Below are 13,409 nucleotides of genomic sequence, written 5' to 3' on the forward strand. Positions count from 1 at the left end.
AGGAGCAGACCTCCAAGATGTACCTGTAACGTGTGGCACTTCTGATATTCTGCTTGCTCTCATAGAGGCTGTAAAGCAATGCTATGGTAGTCTGCACGTTTGCCTGAGCTTTGGGATGATTTTAGCTAACAATACCTGAACAGTTTCTAGAAGGTTGGTTTTGTAAGCAGAAGGTCCTCGCGAGGTAGCTTTCTGCTGGACGTTGCAGGTGGCACTGTAACATCTGCCGCTTCACTTGGTGCTCGGGTCGCGCTGCACGAGTCAGGGCGCTGGGTTAAAGCCGTGCCTCCCTCTCCTCTCAGATGCCTGGCGTACGGCCGCGGTTGTGCGCGCCTGTGGCCGCAGTGTGCAGTGCCCTTGCTCCATGCTGGGGACAGTCTTGTTTTTCCTCTGAGCTCGTACCTGGCTCTGCAGAGGCATAAACCAATTGTTCCAAACAGGGGGATGCTGAGGATAGGGAGGAGACTTGTGTTTCAAGACGGTCAGAAGTACTGCAGGAGGTTCTTCTGGCTCTTCTCATCAACAGCATTGAGGGTACAAAACTGCAAAATGAGTAACACATGTTTTGATGGAATTAAATGTGAAATTGGAAAAGGAAACGTGTCTCGAGTATAACAAAGGCTTGCCAGATAAACCATTACACTCTAGAAAGCTGCTGCTGTTAAAATAAAAAATGTTTTTTGAAAGAGTTCCATGTGGTATTGTTTCCATTTTCCCATGTTCAAAAAAGGAGTATCACTTGATTTCAGTTGAGTAAAAACAAACACGTGTGCAGCTAACAGATACTCTTATACCTCACCTGCGTAGTGACCTCTGCTTTCCGCCCTTAGGGTTTTTTCCTGTGGATTCCTGGATGCAACAACCCTTCTGTCTACTGGTTCTTTTTGGTTCTTGAGTGGGGTAGCGTGAGATAAAGAATTGTCTTCTGCCAACCTATCTCTGTTCAGCCGCCCTGCCCTAATCAGCATTGCTTCTGGGCACAGATTTTGCTCTGCTGTTTGTTTGTATTTAAATTATCAGATTTTTGCTCTGAAACTCGTTGGCTGGTAGGACTGAAACAGTACAAGGGTTGTCTTGCAAGAGAGAGGGCTGGTGAAGCGTGCTGTGTTCTCCGGTCAGGACATGGAGCAGAGGTGTACAGTAACCAGCTCCCAGCCCAATGCCTCTCTGAAAAAAGTCTGATGTGAATATTAGGCTGAGTCAGTTTAGCTTTGGCTGCAGAGGTGCATTCCAAATAAAACAGTGCTCTCACTCTTCCTACCTTTGTCGGGTGGTCATTGCATGGACAGTAGCATTGCAGATGGCCAAGCAATCCGCCCTTGCTTAAAAATAGGTGTCCATGGGCATTAGAGTGTTGGAGGACGGTGTACGTGGCAGACACAGCCTGGGACCTGTGCGAAAGGCTTTCCCAAGCGCATCCTCATGCGAGTCTCCTCTTCCCACGGGTTAGAAAGTAAGAACCATCAACAGCTATGTGCAGTGCCATGCACAGTCAGGCTCCTGGTGACGAGGTGGAGGGTATGCAGGAGTTAACATGCTTTCTTCAGTTTCCGAGAGGGGTTTCTGTAAATCAAATCACTGCCAAGCCTCTTCCATCAAACCCTCGTGTGTGTTACGGAGCCCGAAAGCAGGACGGGAGGGTTGGAGGGGCTAGGGTGACTGGTGAGGGGTCTGGGTGGTTTGTTCAGGGGTCCGCCAGCAGGGAGAGACACAGAAATCTCTCAACACACATGAGGTGGGAAAGCAAAAATCCGGATTTTGTGCTTTTAAATCTCAGGGCAGAACAGACAGTTGTTGTTGATGACTGAAATAAGAACAGGCGTGGACGTAACATTGTGTCTGCTTTGCATAACTAGTCCTGTCTACATATTAGGATTTAATTACTTACCCATAAAGAAGCCTTTTAAAATCCTTGTTGTCACATCCATCAAAGGGGAAATGTCCCCTTTGTATTCAGTAGGTATGCTTAGTTCTGGTTGCTCTGAGTGGAAGAAGTCTCATTTCATGTATGTTTCAACCACTTTCATGGTTCCTTGGGTAAAAACTAGGGCACACTGCAAACTCGAGGTCAGCACACCGATCCCTTCTAGAGGGAGACTGTAGCTTCAGGCGACGTTCCATTTAACCTCTTTCATAAAAAAAAACCAAAAACGGAGGAATGTGGGGGTAGAGCACCTCCCTTATCTGGGGCTTTATAGGTGGAATGTAGCACATGCAAAACTGCATTTGAACCTTCCCGCTGAACATAAAGGAACGTTCAGACAAAGTGCCAGGACAGCTTGTTTGCTTTATTTGTGTGTCAATGTGTGCACAGGAGTAACTGAGGTCCCTACAATACTGAGAAAGCTTTTGGACAGATGGAGGGACAGGTATGAAGAAGCCCAGGAAGAAAGGCTTGGCTAATACTGTACTGATTTAAGGATTCATGTTGGCAGAGAACTTACCGTGTCCCCTGAAAACCTTTTTACCGAGTGGGTAAAAAACATCCTGTTTCTTGGATCGAGTCTTAGATATGAAGCTTACCTGCTGGATCCAGGATTTGTAGTTGCATGCCAGGTTAAATACAGCTGGAGGATTAGACAAGTTGTAATTGCATGGGCTGACATCAAAACTGTCTTCAGCCATTTTTTAGTAATCTAAAAAGCATTTGCTCACAGGTGATTGTACAGTGTTGTTCTCTGTCTCTGTTTTCTAACCAGCTCCTTCACAACGTGTCCAGAATGCTGTTTGCTAATGGGATAATTGACTGTTTGTATAACTTTGTGCCTTCAGCCTTGAGTCCTTTATTGAGCTCCGGATCGAAGTCTTGTCCATGCAACTTTCTTCTCTGGATACTTATGCATTTAGGCAGGTATAAAAAAGCCTGACTAGAGATGGCTTGTCTACTTTTCAAGCTGAAAGGCTGGGCAAGTATTTCTGTCAGGATGGGTTGTTCCTAAGAGCTGCTGTAGCAGTTTCAGTTGTTCCACAATGCTGCCTTCCTAAAGAACGAGTCTGTCTGGGAAACTGCCTCGCTCACAGCGGTGCGAAGCCCTTACTCTTGCTCATGCTTACTCTGAGTCACTTGGGAGACTGTAAATCTTGGGTTTTTCAGGAGAGGTTTGTATGGTGTGCAGAGATATCAAATTATCTTTTCAATGTGGAAAGGCATACTTTGCCGAAACACGTTTTTTTCCTTGGCTGTCTGAGGCTGTCAGAAGATATGAAACTTGGTTTTAAGTCTTTGAATCCAATTCTCGTTCACAATACAAAGTAAAAATACTGAACAATCAAGTTTATGTTATGTTCATACTTTAAATCCATAGGGTAATATCAGAGGCTCTTGTATTTGATCTACGTGGATCCTCTGAGTATTTTTGCCATTTTATTGCATCGCCCTATCGAGGGAGTATTATTTATATGAGATAATCCTCATTTGGTTCCAGTTTATTAAATGAAAGGAATGTGTTAGGCAGTCAGTTCTTAAGAGGTCTGGAATCTGGACTGTAATTGAATCCATTCCCTCTCAGCTAATTTATGTAATCTGATGAGAAACAAGTGTAGTACAATTTGCTCAAAGAAAATTGAGAATGTTCACTTTATCGAACCATACCAAAAAAAGTTCTCTGAACGAAGCAGCGCAGCAAAAGGCAGAACTTGGGTTCCCCTGTCTGACCAGCCGTACTTGGGGCGTCTCTCCTCGCGAAGGAAGATGGAGGGAATGTCTTGTGCTGGAATCATACTCCTTCCGTTTTGTGTGAACCGCCTGGTTTACAGGTTTTCTGTGGCAGTGTGCTAGATATGCTATTTGTGATACTGCAAGCGTTTTGTCCTCACACTTAGCTTGTGGCTGCAGCGCTTTCATTTATTCTTACTGTGTGCACGTTGTTTTCTAAAACAGAGCCAGGTAAGGAGCCATTTTGCTGCAGCACCTGGCTCCTAGATTTTCCCCTGGACTAATGATGTGAAATCCCTCCTTTATCTCATCAACAGTGAAACTCGTTTACTTTGGGCACAGCACCCATCAGGCTGAGCATGGGCGGTCCGGTGGGCAGGGCTGCGCCCCGTCTGGGATAGGAGTGCATCGGGACACGTGGGCGCTCGGGAGCGGCGTGTTGGGCATTGTTATCTCCGGAACCATCCCATCTGCTTCTGCCCTTCTCCTCTCACACTTCTGCTGTGGTCGGTTCACTGCAGGTGGGCGAGCACTTGGCAGGCAGTCACTGACTGGCATTGGAATTCCCTCCAGTCCCGTTGTATTCTTCGGTATATTCAGAGATACAATCTGGTAATCTGTAAGGACCTGTAGGCCAAGTCATGACCAGCAACCCGTTCCCAAGCATGGGGCATAAGGCAACTCTTCCCTTTCCTGCTCTACCCCCCAGATTTAAGAGCAGTTTAGAGAGGAGATCTGTCGCTGCCCCACACATCCAGGCCAGAACAGAGAAGGAAGGAGGCGTGGGCAGTGGGAGTGCCTCTGGAGCGCAAAGGCAGCAGTAACCCCATGCAGGGGAGAGGGGTGGTAATGCCAGTGCCCAGCCCAAAGCCTCTGGAAAGAGTGGGATGCTTAGTTGTTGCCTGTCAGTCAGCTGGTGACAGCAGGTAGAGGTCGGAGCAGGTCACGTGCGACAGACAGCGCGTGCCTGGTGACAGCTGTCACTGTCATCTGCCAGCTTCCAGGGCACAGGATCGGCAGGGGGATTAGACGGGAAAAGACTGTTGGTTATGGAGTTTTCTCTTTAGTTATCAGCAGAGGTTTCTTTGCAACTGTAACAGGAGTTTGTGCTTATGTTGGATGATCCACAGTTGGCCCTTCCTCCAGTGGCCCTGCTGGTGTGTTAGCTGCAGTTGGCTCTGGAAGGGAACCCCCCCGGTAGCTCGCTCTCGGCTGTGTCCGTGGGTCCCATCCTTTCCACCAGTTTGGTGTTCCGCTCTCCAGCTGTCCGGCTGCTTCAAGGGAAGTCAGTAGTGTTGAATGTGTGCAAGTCATTGGCTCAGTGGTGCTCATCAGATGCTGTGGATATAGACTATGACTTAAGTCCGAACTTCACTTCTGGAAAAGGTCAAAACATCCTGAGTTTCCAAAATATGAGCTCTCCAGTCCTGGAGAGGATTACCCAGACTCCAGCCCCTAATTTGCAGGGATTACCATGTTGCTTGTAATATTGCAGTGTGAAAGAATTCAGGGTTGAGAAAAAAATGCCCGTCTTCAACATCCCAGTTTTTTATGGACTTTACTGTGGCTGATAAATTGCACGGGATCTCTTAGACAAGAGCTACAACAGTGTGAGGAGGCCAGCGCTTTGTTTTATAGCTCATAAAAAGTAGATGTGTTTTTTTCCTGTTGTTTGGCATCATACTTAATGTTTATAAAACCACTTGGCCCTTTGGTTGCACCTGAGTTCTGGATCCGTTGACCAAGATACTGACGGTACCAGGCCAGTTGCTGTCGAGAGTTTGAGGAAATGGGTGGCCAAGGGGTGAAACTGGGGAGCTTGATGAGAACGAAGCCAGGGAAGGCTGCTGTTGCTCCAGACATGTGGCTGGAGCCATAGGGGGAAAAATATCTTCTCAACATTTATCTGTGACTCAGAGTCTTTTCCTTGCATAATGGTGTTCCCCATATTTGAGACTTGATGTCTGCACTCACAGATAGCGTGCCCTGATTTTTGAAGATTTTCAGTACCTGCACTATAGTTCCTTTCAGTATTTGTGGCTCTGTCAGTCATCCGTTAAGTCTCCTGATTGTGCATGTTTGCTGTCTCTCATTCAGCATCCAGGATTTTTGTCATAGTCTTCACATCTTTTGGAGGTGAAGCGAGGCCACCATGCTGATGTGAGGAGTTGACATGTAGGAGTCCAGGGGATAATCCCTAGGAATGCAAGGTGACGGGGAACAAGTGTTGGATAGATGCATAAGTAGGAAGTAGAGTACATTCAGACTCAACATTTGCATGTGTGAGAAGTAAAATCCATTGCTGCCAACTCTGTAAATGTTTAATTTGGAGATATATGATTCCACATCTGGCTTGTCTTTAAGTACAGCAAACACTACTTGTCACTTTTAATTTCTCTCTTTTACAATTTCCACTTCAATCTAGTAAGAAAGATCAAATCTCTTCTGAGAAAAGTTGGTCTTTTTACAGCTTTGGAGAAAACTAACCATAGATATGTACAATAGGGAAATGGAAACTACAGATGACTAAAATCTTAGGGGAGAAAGAGTTGTGACTTAGGGAAAATGCTATCCTGCCCTCCCTGTATTGTCTCTAGAGAGAACAGAACAGAAGGGAAAAATGTCTCGGAAAGCAGAAATTGGCCAAGCGCTTGTCTGGAATGTGATTTGGGTTGAAGCTTCTGTGTGCAGTTTGGGAATCAGGAATGATTCACTGCTCCTTACGTGTGAAGACAGTGTCACGATGCACAGACAGATGCAGAAGGCAGTGAGACCTAAACATGGTAGCTCCTTCTCCTCTTGCTGATTTCCTGAAAATAAAGGCAGCGCATTTGCAGGACTTCCCGGTGGGTTCGCTCATTCCAAGGGAGCTCTACAGGCCATGGGGTCACATCCTGGGATTAGTTGCGCTGTCTATTTAAAATTTACATTAGCTGACTGAGTGTGTGGGGTGTGGAGGGAGAGGGGCTGTGGCACGGTGGAGCCCAGCACAGCACGTTGCCCACCAAGGGCAGCGACCGGCCAGCGCGGCACACTCGGGCACATCTGCTCTGGCTCTGCGTGCGCGTAGTGGTGACCGGTCTGGGCATTGCCTGTTAATCGTGGGCACAACAGGGGTGTTTTCAATGAGGCTGCAGCATCCCATAGTTCTGCGAGTACCGTCGGGACAGTCTGTGCTGTGGGTTTGCTGTCTGGGCGTACAGACGTCAGCCAGAGTCCTGCGTGCTGCTCCCGGGGCTGCTCCTGTGATTGCTGCCACACGCAGGTGTCTGAGGACCCACTTTCCCTCTGAGTTCCACCAGGAAATAGCTGTGGCTGAAGGTGGGATGTCGAGATTCTTTTAGTGGATGGTTGAATGGCAAAACTAGTACTTTCTTCGGCTGCCAGCTGTATCCTAGCAAAAACGATGGCAAACTTCTCGTGCCTGGCGCCGGTCAGTGCCGGTGTTACTCGCGGTGCCAGCTGCTGCAGGTACAGGTGGTGGTGTGGCAGAGAAGGTGAGGGTTTCTCTGGAGAGCCACCTCTTGCCGTAAAGCAGAGTTTGTGCCTAACGCCTGGCAGGGCACAGCGCAGACCTCCGCAAGAGAGAGCCCGTGCCCACGCCTGCACTCCAGAGGCCAGAGGCTGTTTCTTGGTGATTAACTTGCAGGAAACAGAATTAATAGGAAGGGGCGGGGCGGGGGGGGGGGGGGGGAGAATCTGCTTTAACTCTTTGTAAAAGCTTCCCCTAAAGCTTCCAAAACTATTATTTGGAAAAGACCTGGTATCTTTAAAACTTCAAGGGACGGCGGAGCGGGAAGAGGCGGAGAACGGCCCCTGATGAGCTCAGGGTGGGTCTGCGATTACTGGCTTTTGTGGCTGCATTTTTCAAGCTCTGCTGTCTAAGCTATGTCAGTAATTAAAGATCCAGGGAAGGATGGATATGCAACTGCATTTCCCACATCCTTCATGAGGTCTGAGCAATCAGAGTCTTGGAATAAACATTTGGTTGAAAAATTCCGCCGTACCCTGAGCTGAATCTACTCATCTCCTGTGCTGCAGCAGAGGCCTGCAAGTAATTTGCATACAAAACAGTATTTCAGTAAAAAGTTCTTGTTCAATGTTGCCGTGTTTTCCCTTATTTTGGATTCTTGATCTTTTCTCCTGTGTGATGCCAGGAAATGTCTTGTGATTAATCATTTCACTGCTCATCCTTAGAATCTCATTAGTAAAAAGGAAGTATTTTTATAAAAATTGTCCGTGTCTTACAGGACGTTCTTTTCTGGCTGCACTGGTCATGTCAAAGATGCTTCATCGACACCAGTTAGTGTAGTGGCAGTCACACTCGGTTCGCTTTCGCACGGTCTCGGAAGGACACCGCGCTTTATAAAAGCAGAGTACCCAGACTGTGATGCATCTCCAAGTCACCTTGGCACAGCACCTGAAAGCCTTAAGTCAGACTGATCATTGCTGACTCGGGCAATGAACGTCATTTGAGACAAAATGCGAACTGTGGTATCTGCAGTGAAGGAATGGTAGTCAGGAGTAATGCACAGGATTGCTGACTGCTCAGGAAACTCATCTGCTTCCTTGCCCACCTGTGCTTGCATGCGAGCTGCCCTCCTGGTGTTGCGTCCCTCCTGACATCTGAAGTCAAGGACTCCTGAGTGTCACCACAAATGGAAGCTCCCAAGTTAGGTCCTATAATCCTTCGCCAGTACTAACTGGAGGAAGCTCTGGCCTCTGCCCTAAGTGGAAATCTGTCCCCAGACCCTTCTGTGGTCTGGCTTGCATTCTAAAGGAAAGGTTGATTTTCTTAGACAGACAGGACAGTGCATAAAAAAGTAACTTAGTGACCTTATGCTCCGTTTCCCTGAAACGTCACTGGGCATAGTTCCCAGTATCTTGTCGCTGTTCAGCCCTGATCGGACGCGAGCGAAGTGGACGTGCAAAACACACGGTAATCAAGAGAGACTCGTTCCAAGGACTGATAGCCACATGAAAGCTTCCTGTGTATATTCTTAGGCCCTGTGGCTTTTTAGCAGAAACAAGTGCAAATTTTCAGCCCAAAACTACTTCTCGCTGTAAACGTAAGGTGCATGGAAGTGTCTCAATTTTTTTTCTGAAAGGACATTCTGTTATTGTCATTTACTGTGACATTTACTGCAGGTACAGGGTTTGCACACTGCAGTAAGGGAACTGATTTTGGGTGCTGATGGGCAAGTGCATCCCTGGAAATCTAGATTTTGTACCGGTGGGGAGAGCTGTGGGTGTTTTTGCTGTGTGCATCAGTTAGAGTCTGCAAGCTGTATTAGCCTGTATATGTTTTCAATTCTTTTCTATTTCTTCAGCACCCCACCAAAATGATAATTTTGTTCTTTTTATATGGAGTCTGGATCTTTGGTCTTACAACAACATTGGGATCTGTTGTTGTGGTGGTTGTTTTGGATCATAGGGTGAAACCAGAAAGTAGCAGGAGATTGGTGCTGAGGAGCTTCATTCTGCTTGAGCCACCGGCACATTCACAGAAGAATGAATGTTATTTAGTACAAAATGTTTGGTCATTAGATGTTCTCCTTTCGCCCATCTGTGAAAGTGGCAGTTGGGGAAACTGTACCCTTAACTCCATTTCCCCACGTACAGAAATCAGATTACAGATGGCTAAAACCTTTGGGCAGTTCTCTGCGAGGCAGGCAAGGACAAGCAGTGCAGGCCAAGCCACAGTTCCCACCGCAAAGAAAACAAAAACACAGGTGCTGAACGGACTGCGGCCACGCAGATGAGCTGTGTGTACAGAACACGGCTTTGCACGGAAGGGGAACATCGTTCTCGTTGTTTGGCTGTTGTTCGCTCAAGGCGTGTTTTATTTCAGCTCGGCTCCAGGCAGAGTTGTTACAGGTCCTGCAGCAGAAGTTCTCTGTGATGAGAGAAACATGTGATCCTGAGGCCCGAGAGAAGAAATTCTGCTGGAAGGCCCCTCCAGGGGGAAGGCGGCTGCTGCTGCTGGCCACCTGAGCAAACACCCAGCCTGGCTGGCGAGCCTCGAAAAGCCAGCACAGGGGATACAGGGAATGGCTGCACACAAGGGGGTTTGCTCTGGGCTTCCCACCTTGGCCTGCCTTGTGAAAGGCTGTACTCTTGTGTACATCTCTGGAGCCATGAGCGGGAACATTCCAAGGAGCATGTGCCGCCTTGTTTCCAGTAACGGGAGAGGCAGCTCAGCACTTTGCGGTCCGTGGAGCGTGGTTCCAAGCATTGCCGGATGACGTGCTGCTTGGCGTTCCCATTTGTACCTGGCGTACCTGGAGCGCGTGCATGTCAGGGATGCAGGGGAGTGATATGGACCAGGGTACGGTGTGGTCCTGCAGAGCAAACCAACCCCGGGGAGAAGAGACAAGGTCTGGATGCGGGACAGCGCACCTTAACCGTGGGTTCGGGGTCTGGTAAGAGTGGGGATGACCTTGTGGGGCTGGGGACACACCGCTGGGGCCAAGCTGGCGTCACTGACCCAAAGACTCGGTGTCAGGAGCCCTGCTGTAGCAGAGCACACAGAAGCCCATCTGAGACAGCCAAGCAGATGTGCAGAGGGCTGGTGCGAGGCAGCCGAGGCGGAGCTGCAGCGGGGAATTCTCCAGATGACAGCCAGGAGAGCTGGATGTGGGAGCCACAGCAGCGGAGATTGCTTTGCTAAGTGAACTCTGCAACGGCTGAGAGCCAGGCAAATAACAGCACAAGTATGGGGTTAGCCTTCACATGCTGAACAGATTTTGCTAATGTCACTTTGTTATGCAAATATGTAATTATTTCATTTCCCCCAGAAGGAGTATTTGTGGTTTCCTCTTCCCTGGGACTTCCGAGCGCTTGTGTGAAGGGAACAAATAACTGGAAAGTTACTGGGTTGTCCGCTCTGTGGCAAGCTCTGAAAAAGTGAAAACCTTGAAGTTTTTGGTGGAGGTTTTAAACAGCACTTTAGAAGGGGCTGACGGAGGGTGATGAGGCTGGCCCTGACAGTGGCACAGGACTTGCTCACCATTTAAATAAACTTAATTTGTACTGAAGCCTGCTGTGTGCCGAGGGCTAAGGAATTAAAAGGCCAGGTTGCTTCACAGATTGGAGACTCTGTGGTGATCAGGATGGAGCTGCTCAGGCCCGATAGGGCCTGGAGTTGTGCTGGCTGTTGCTGGAGGGGAGGACATGTGTGGATAACTGCTTTGCAGCACTTCTGTGGAAGTGGCAGAAAAGGAATAGCAGAGAAGCGCTGTTCCCTTAGAGGTCAGGTGTGAGAGTTTGTCGGCTGTGGAGAGGAGCTCCCTACGTGCTTTGCTTTGCTTTGCTTTGGTTGGTGCGCTCACAAGGCTCTGGCATTTAAAAATCTCATGGAATGGGGGATATTTTTCAACTTTGGAAGCTGCAGAACTCCATGTAATGAGTGTCCTGATATGTCACAGAGACAATCCATAAAGTGAGGGATTTTTGAAACCCATTGTGTGTGCCTGCGTAGCATGCTCAGAAAACTGCAGCGGCTGTTTGAAAAGGGGGATTCGGAGAAGGCTCCTAATGCCCTGAGAAATCACTTTTTCCTTTGTGTTTCACACCCAGTGTCCTCTTCCTCTCTCCTTGCTGGCTGTAACAGGATTGTATAGGGCTAACTTTCTATTTTAGACACTTAGCTGCAATCAAGTGGTGGGGCGAGGCTCTGGGAGCTGAGTTTGGATTTAATTTTGCATAAACAGGGCTTTCCACTAACACTTAAACAATTTTAAATAAAAGCTCAGCCACAGGGTGCTTGAGCTTCCATGTTGAATTTAAAGTAGTTCTTGTCTAATCCCCCTTTGCTTGAGAATGGTGTTACAGATACACACTGTCTCTGAGGGTTTGTTTGATTTTTTTTAAACTCAGGTAATTCTCAATTTACAGTGGTCTGATCTCAAGAGTCAGGAAGCTGCTCAGAGGATGTGTTGGAGATACGCAAAAGACCACATTCTTTCAGCAAATCACTTGGCACTGTAGGTATAGGACAGGATTCAGTTAAGCCAGTTTTTATTTAAAGACTTGTGGTATATTGTTGCTTGGGGTTTTGGGGTTTTTTTATGTTGCTCCTTTCAACAATAGGAAATAACATGACTGAAAATGAAATGGTAATTTCCACTTGCACAACAATTCTTCTTTGGGATTGACAGTTCTGCCATGGATGTAAGCCAGGGACCACTGAATTTTGTAGCTATCAGTTTAAATAATTTTGTTTTCTTTCTGCATGGATCCGCATTGGTTTTATTACTTGTGTCCAAAACAGCAACCACACCTTAATGTTTTAATTATGAACTTATTAATTATGTTCACTTGTATTGTTAGCTTTTATATTGCACTAATGTGTATTTCTTACCTAGAGAAGTGAGAAGTAGAAGTAATGGTACTACTAGCATCGATACTGACACTGTGTGTGCTTTCACATCTACGGATAGTATTTTGAGATGCATATGGCAGCTTCGGTGCCTCAGAACTGTTTGAAGATGAGTCACTGCCACGGGTTGCATCTGAGTCCTCAAATGTAGGAGCATGTAAAAAATCACTACTCTGCTCTTGAGAATCTTCACTTTCCTCCCTACCTGGGTGGGCACTTGCCTCTTGTAGTTACAGATGGGCTTATTACAACTGCATAACAGTACTTGCCACCGATCCTAATTTCAGTGTAATTTGAGAGGCAATACACAATGTGTCGCAGCGTTTTATATAGGGCTGGATAATGATACACTTGCTGTAGCCCGTGGAAAATCCGAATGCCCTGTGCTGAAAATGTTGTGCTAAGCTCTGTGTACTGATCTGCAGGCCAATCTTACTATCTCCCTTCTTCAGTTTAGAAACCAAGCTGATCTTGGGAACCAGCACATTTATAAAGGTGACACTGCAGCGAGGCTTCTCTTCCACCTCCCATGTGTTCCCTGCCCGACATACAGATGAGGTACCCTTTGTGTTGCAAAGCAGATTTTGTAAGTGATGGTGTCGTATATGCTGGGCTATTGTGTGATGCTGTGGCACTGGCTAGAGGGGCTGAGACGCTTCTGTCCTTTTGGTGCTGAAAGGCAGCAAATGCGCGAGGCACATGGAATTGTCTCAGCCGAGCAAGGAACACCTTGCTCGGTGCCCTGCTGTAGTGGAGGAGTCTTCACGTGCACGGTTTCTCTGGGTGCATGTCTCTTCCCAGGGGCTCCAGGCTGCTGAGGGCACCTGTGCCCCTCCCGGACGGGTTGGAGGAAGCCGGGGGTCACCGAGCATGGTTGGTACTCAGGAGAGGCAGGCAGAACCCCAGCACAAGCCGGTGAGCATCCCTTCCACCTGCCCGCGGTGGACTGTGCTCTGCTCCCAGCCAAGCCTTGAGACGTTCCAGGGAAGAAGGATGAGTGCGCTGCGACTCGTGGGGTTTTTTTTATTGTTGGTTTTTTTTTTTTTTAATGCGATCACGTTATTGTATGGCCTTTGGGAGGGGCTGGGTGGAGGCGGGCAGGGGACCGTCCTCCGCCTCAATCGCCGTCCGCCCAGGGGGATGGAGTTTCCAGAGCATCCCCTCCCTCCATCCCGTCGCTGCGCTCCCCTGGGGTGGCGGTTCCCCGCACTTCGCCCCCGCCGGAGCGAGGGCGGGCGGGGCGATCGCCGCGGTCCCACCCGTCTCTGCACGGCGCGGGGCTGCACCGGTCGCGGAGCGGGAGCGGCGAACGAGTACCGGCCGTGCCGGGAGTAGCTCCGCCGCCTCTCTCCGCACAACTACCTGCACGGCTGG

The 13,409-nt window shown here is 48.3% G+C and overlaps 1 protein-coding gene across 3 annotated transcripts in view; it reads left to right on the forward strand.

The window, feature by feature from the left end:
- Positions 1–13,409, forward strand: part of BMP3 (bone morphogenetic protein 3) — a 100,114-nt gene that overhangs the window by 70,204 nt on the left and 16,501 nt on the right. The window contains exon 1 of one of the 3 annotated variants that reach the window (XM_042026997.1): positions 9,882–10,077. The exons of the other annotated variants lie outside the window; for them this stretch is intronic. Coding sequence (XP_041882931.1) covers positions 9,897–10,077 — 181 coding nt within the window. The 5' untranslated portion in view covers positions 9,882–9,896. Of the gene's footprint in view, positions 1–9,881; positions 10,078–13,409 lie in introns of those variants that run through there. 3 annotated transcript variants of the gene reach the window in all.

Source organism: Corvus kubaryi, unplaced genomic scaffold (assembly GCF_017639235.1).
Source record: "Corvus kubaryi isolate FWS band 111438036 unplaced genomic scaffold, C.kubaryi_AGA036_p1.0 37292, whole genome shotgun sequence".
In the NCBI taxonomy this organism is placed as follows: Eukaryota; Metazoa; Chordata; class Aves; order Passeriformes; family Corvidae; genus Corvus; species Corvus kubaryi.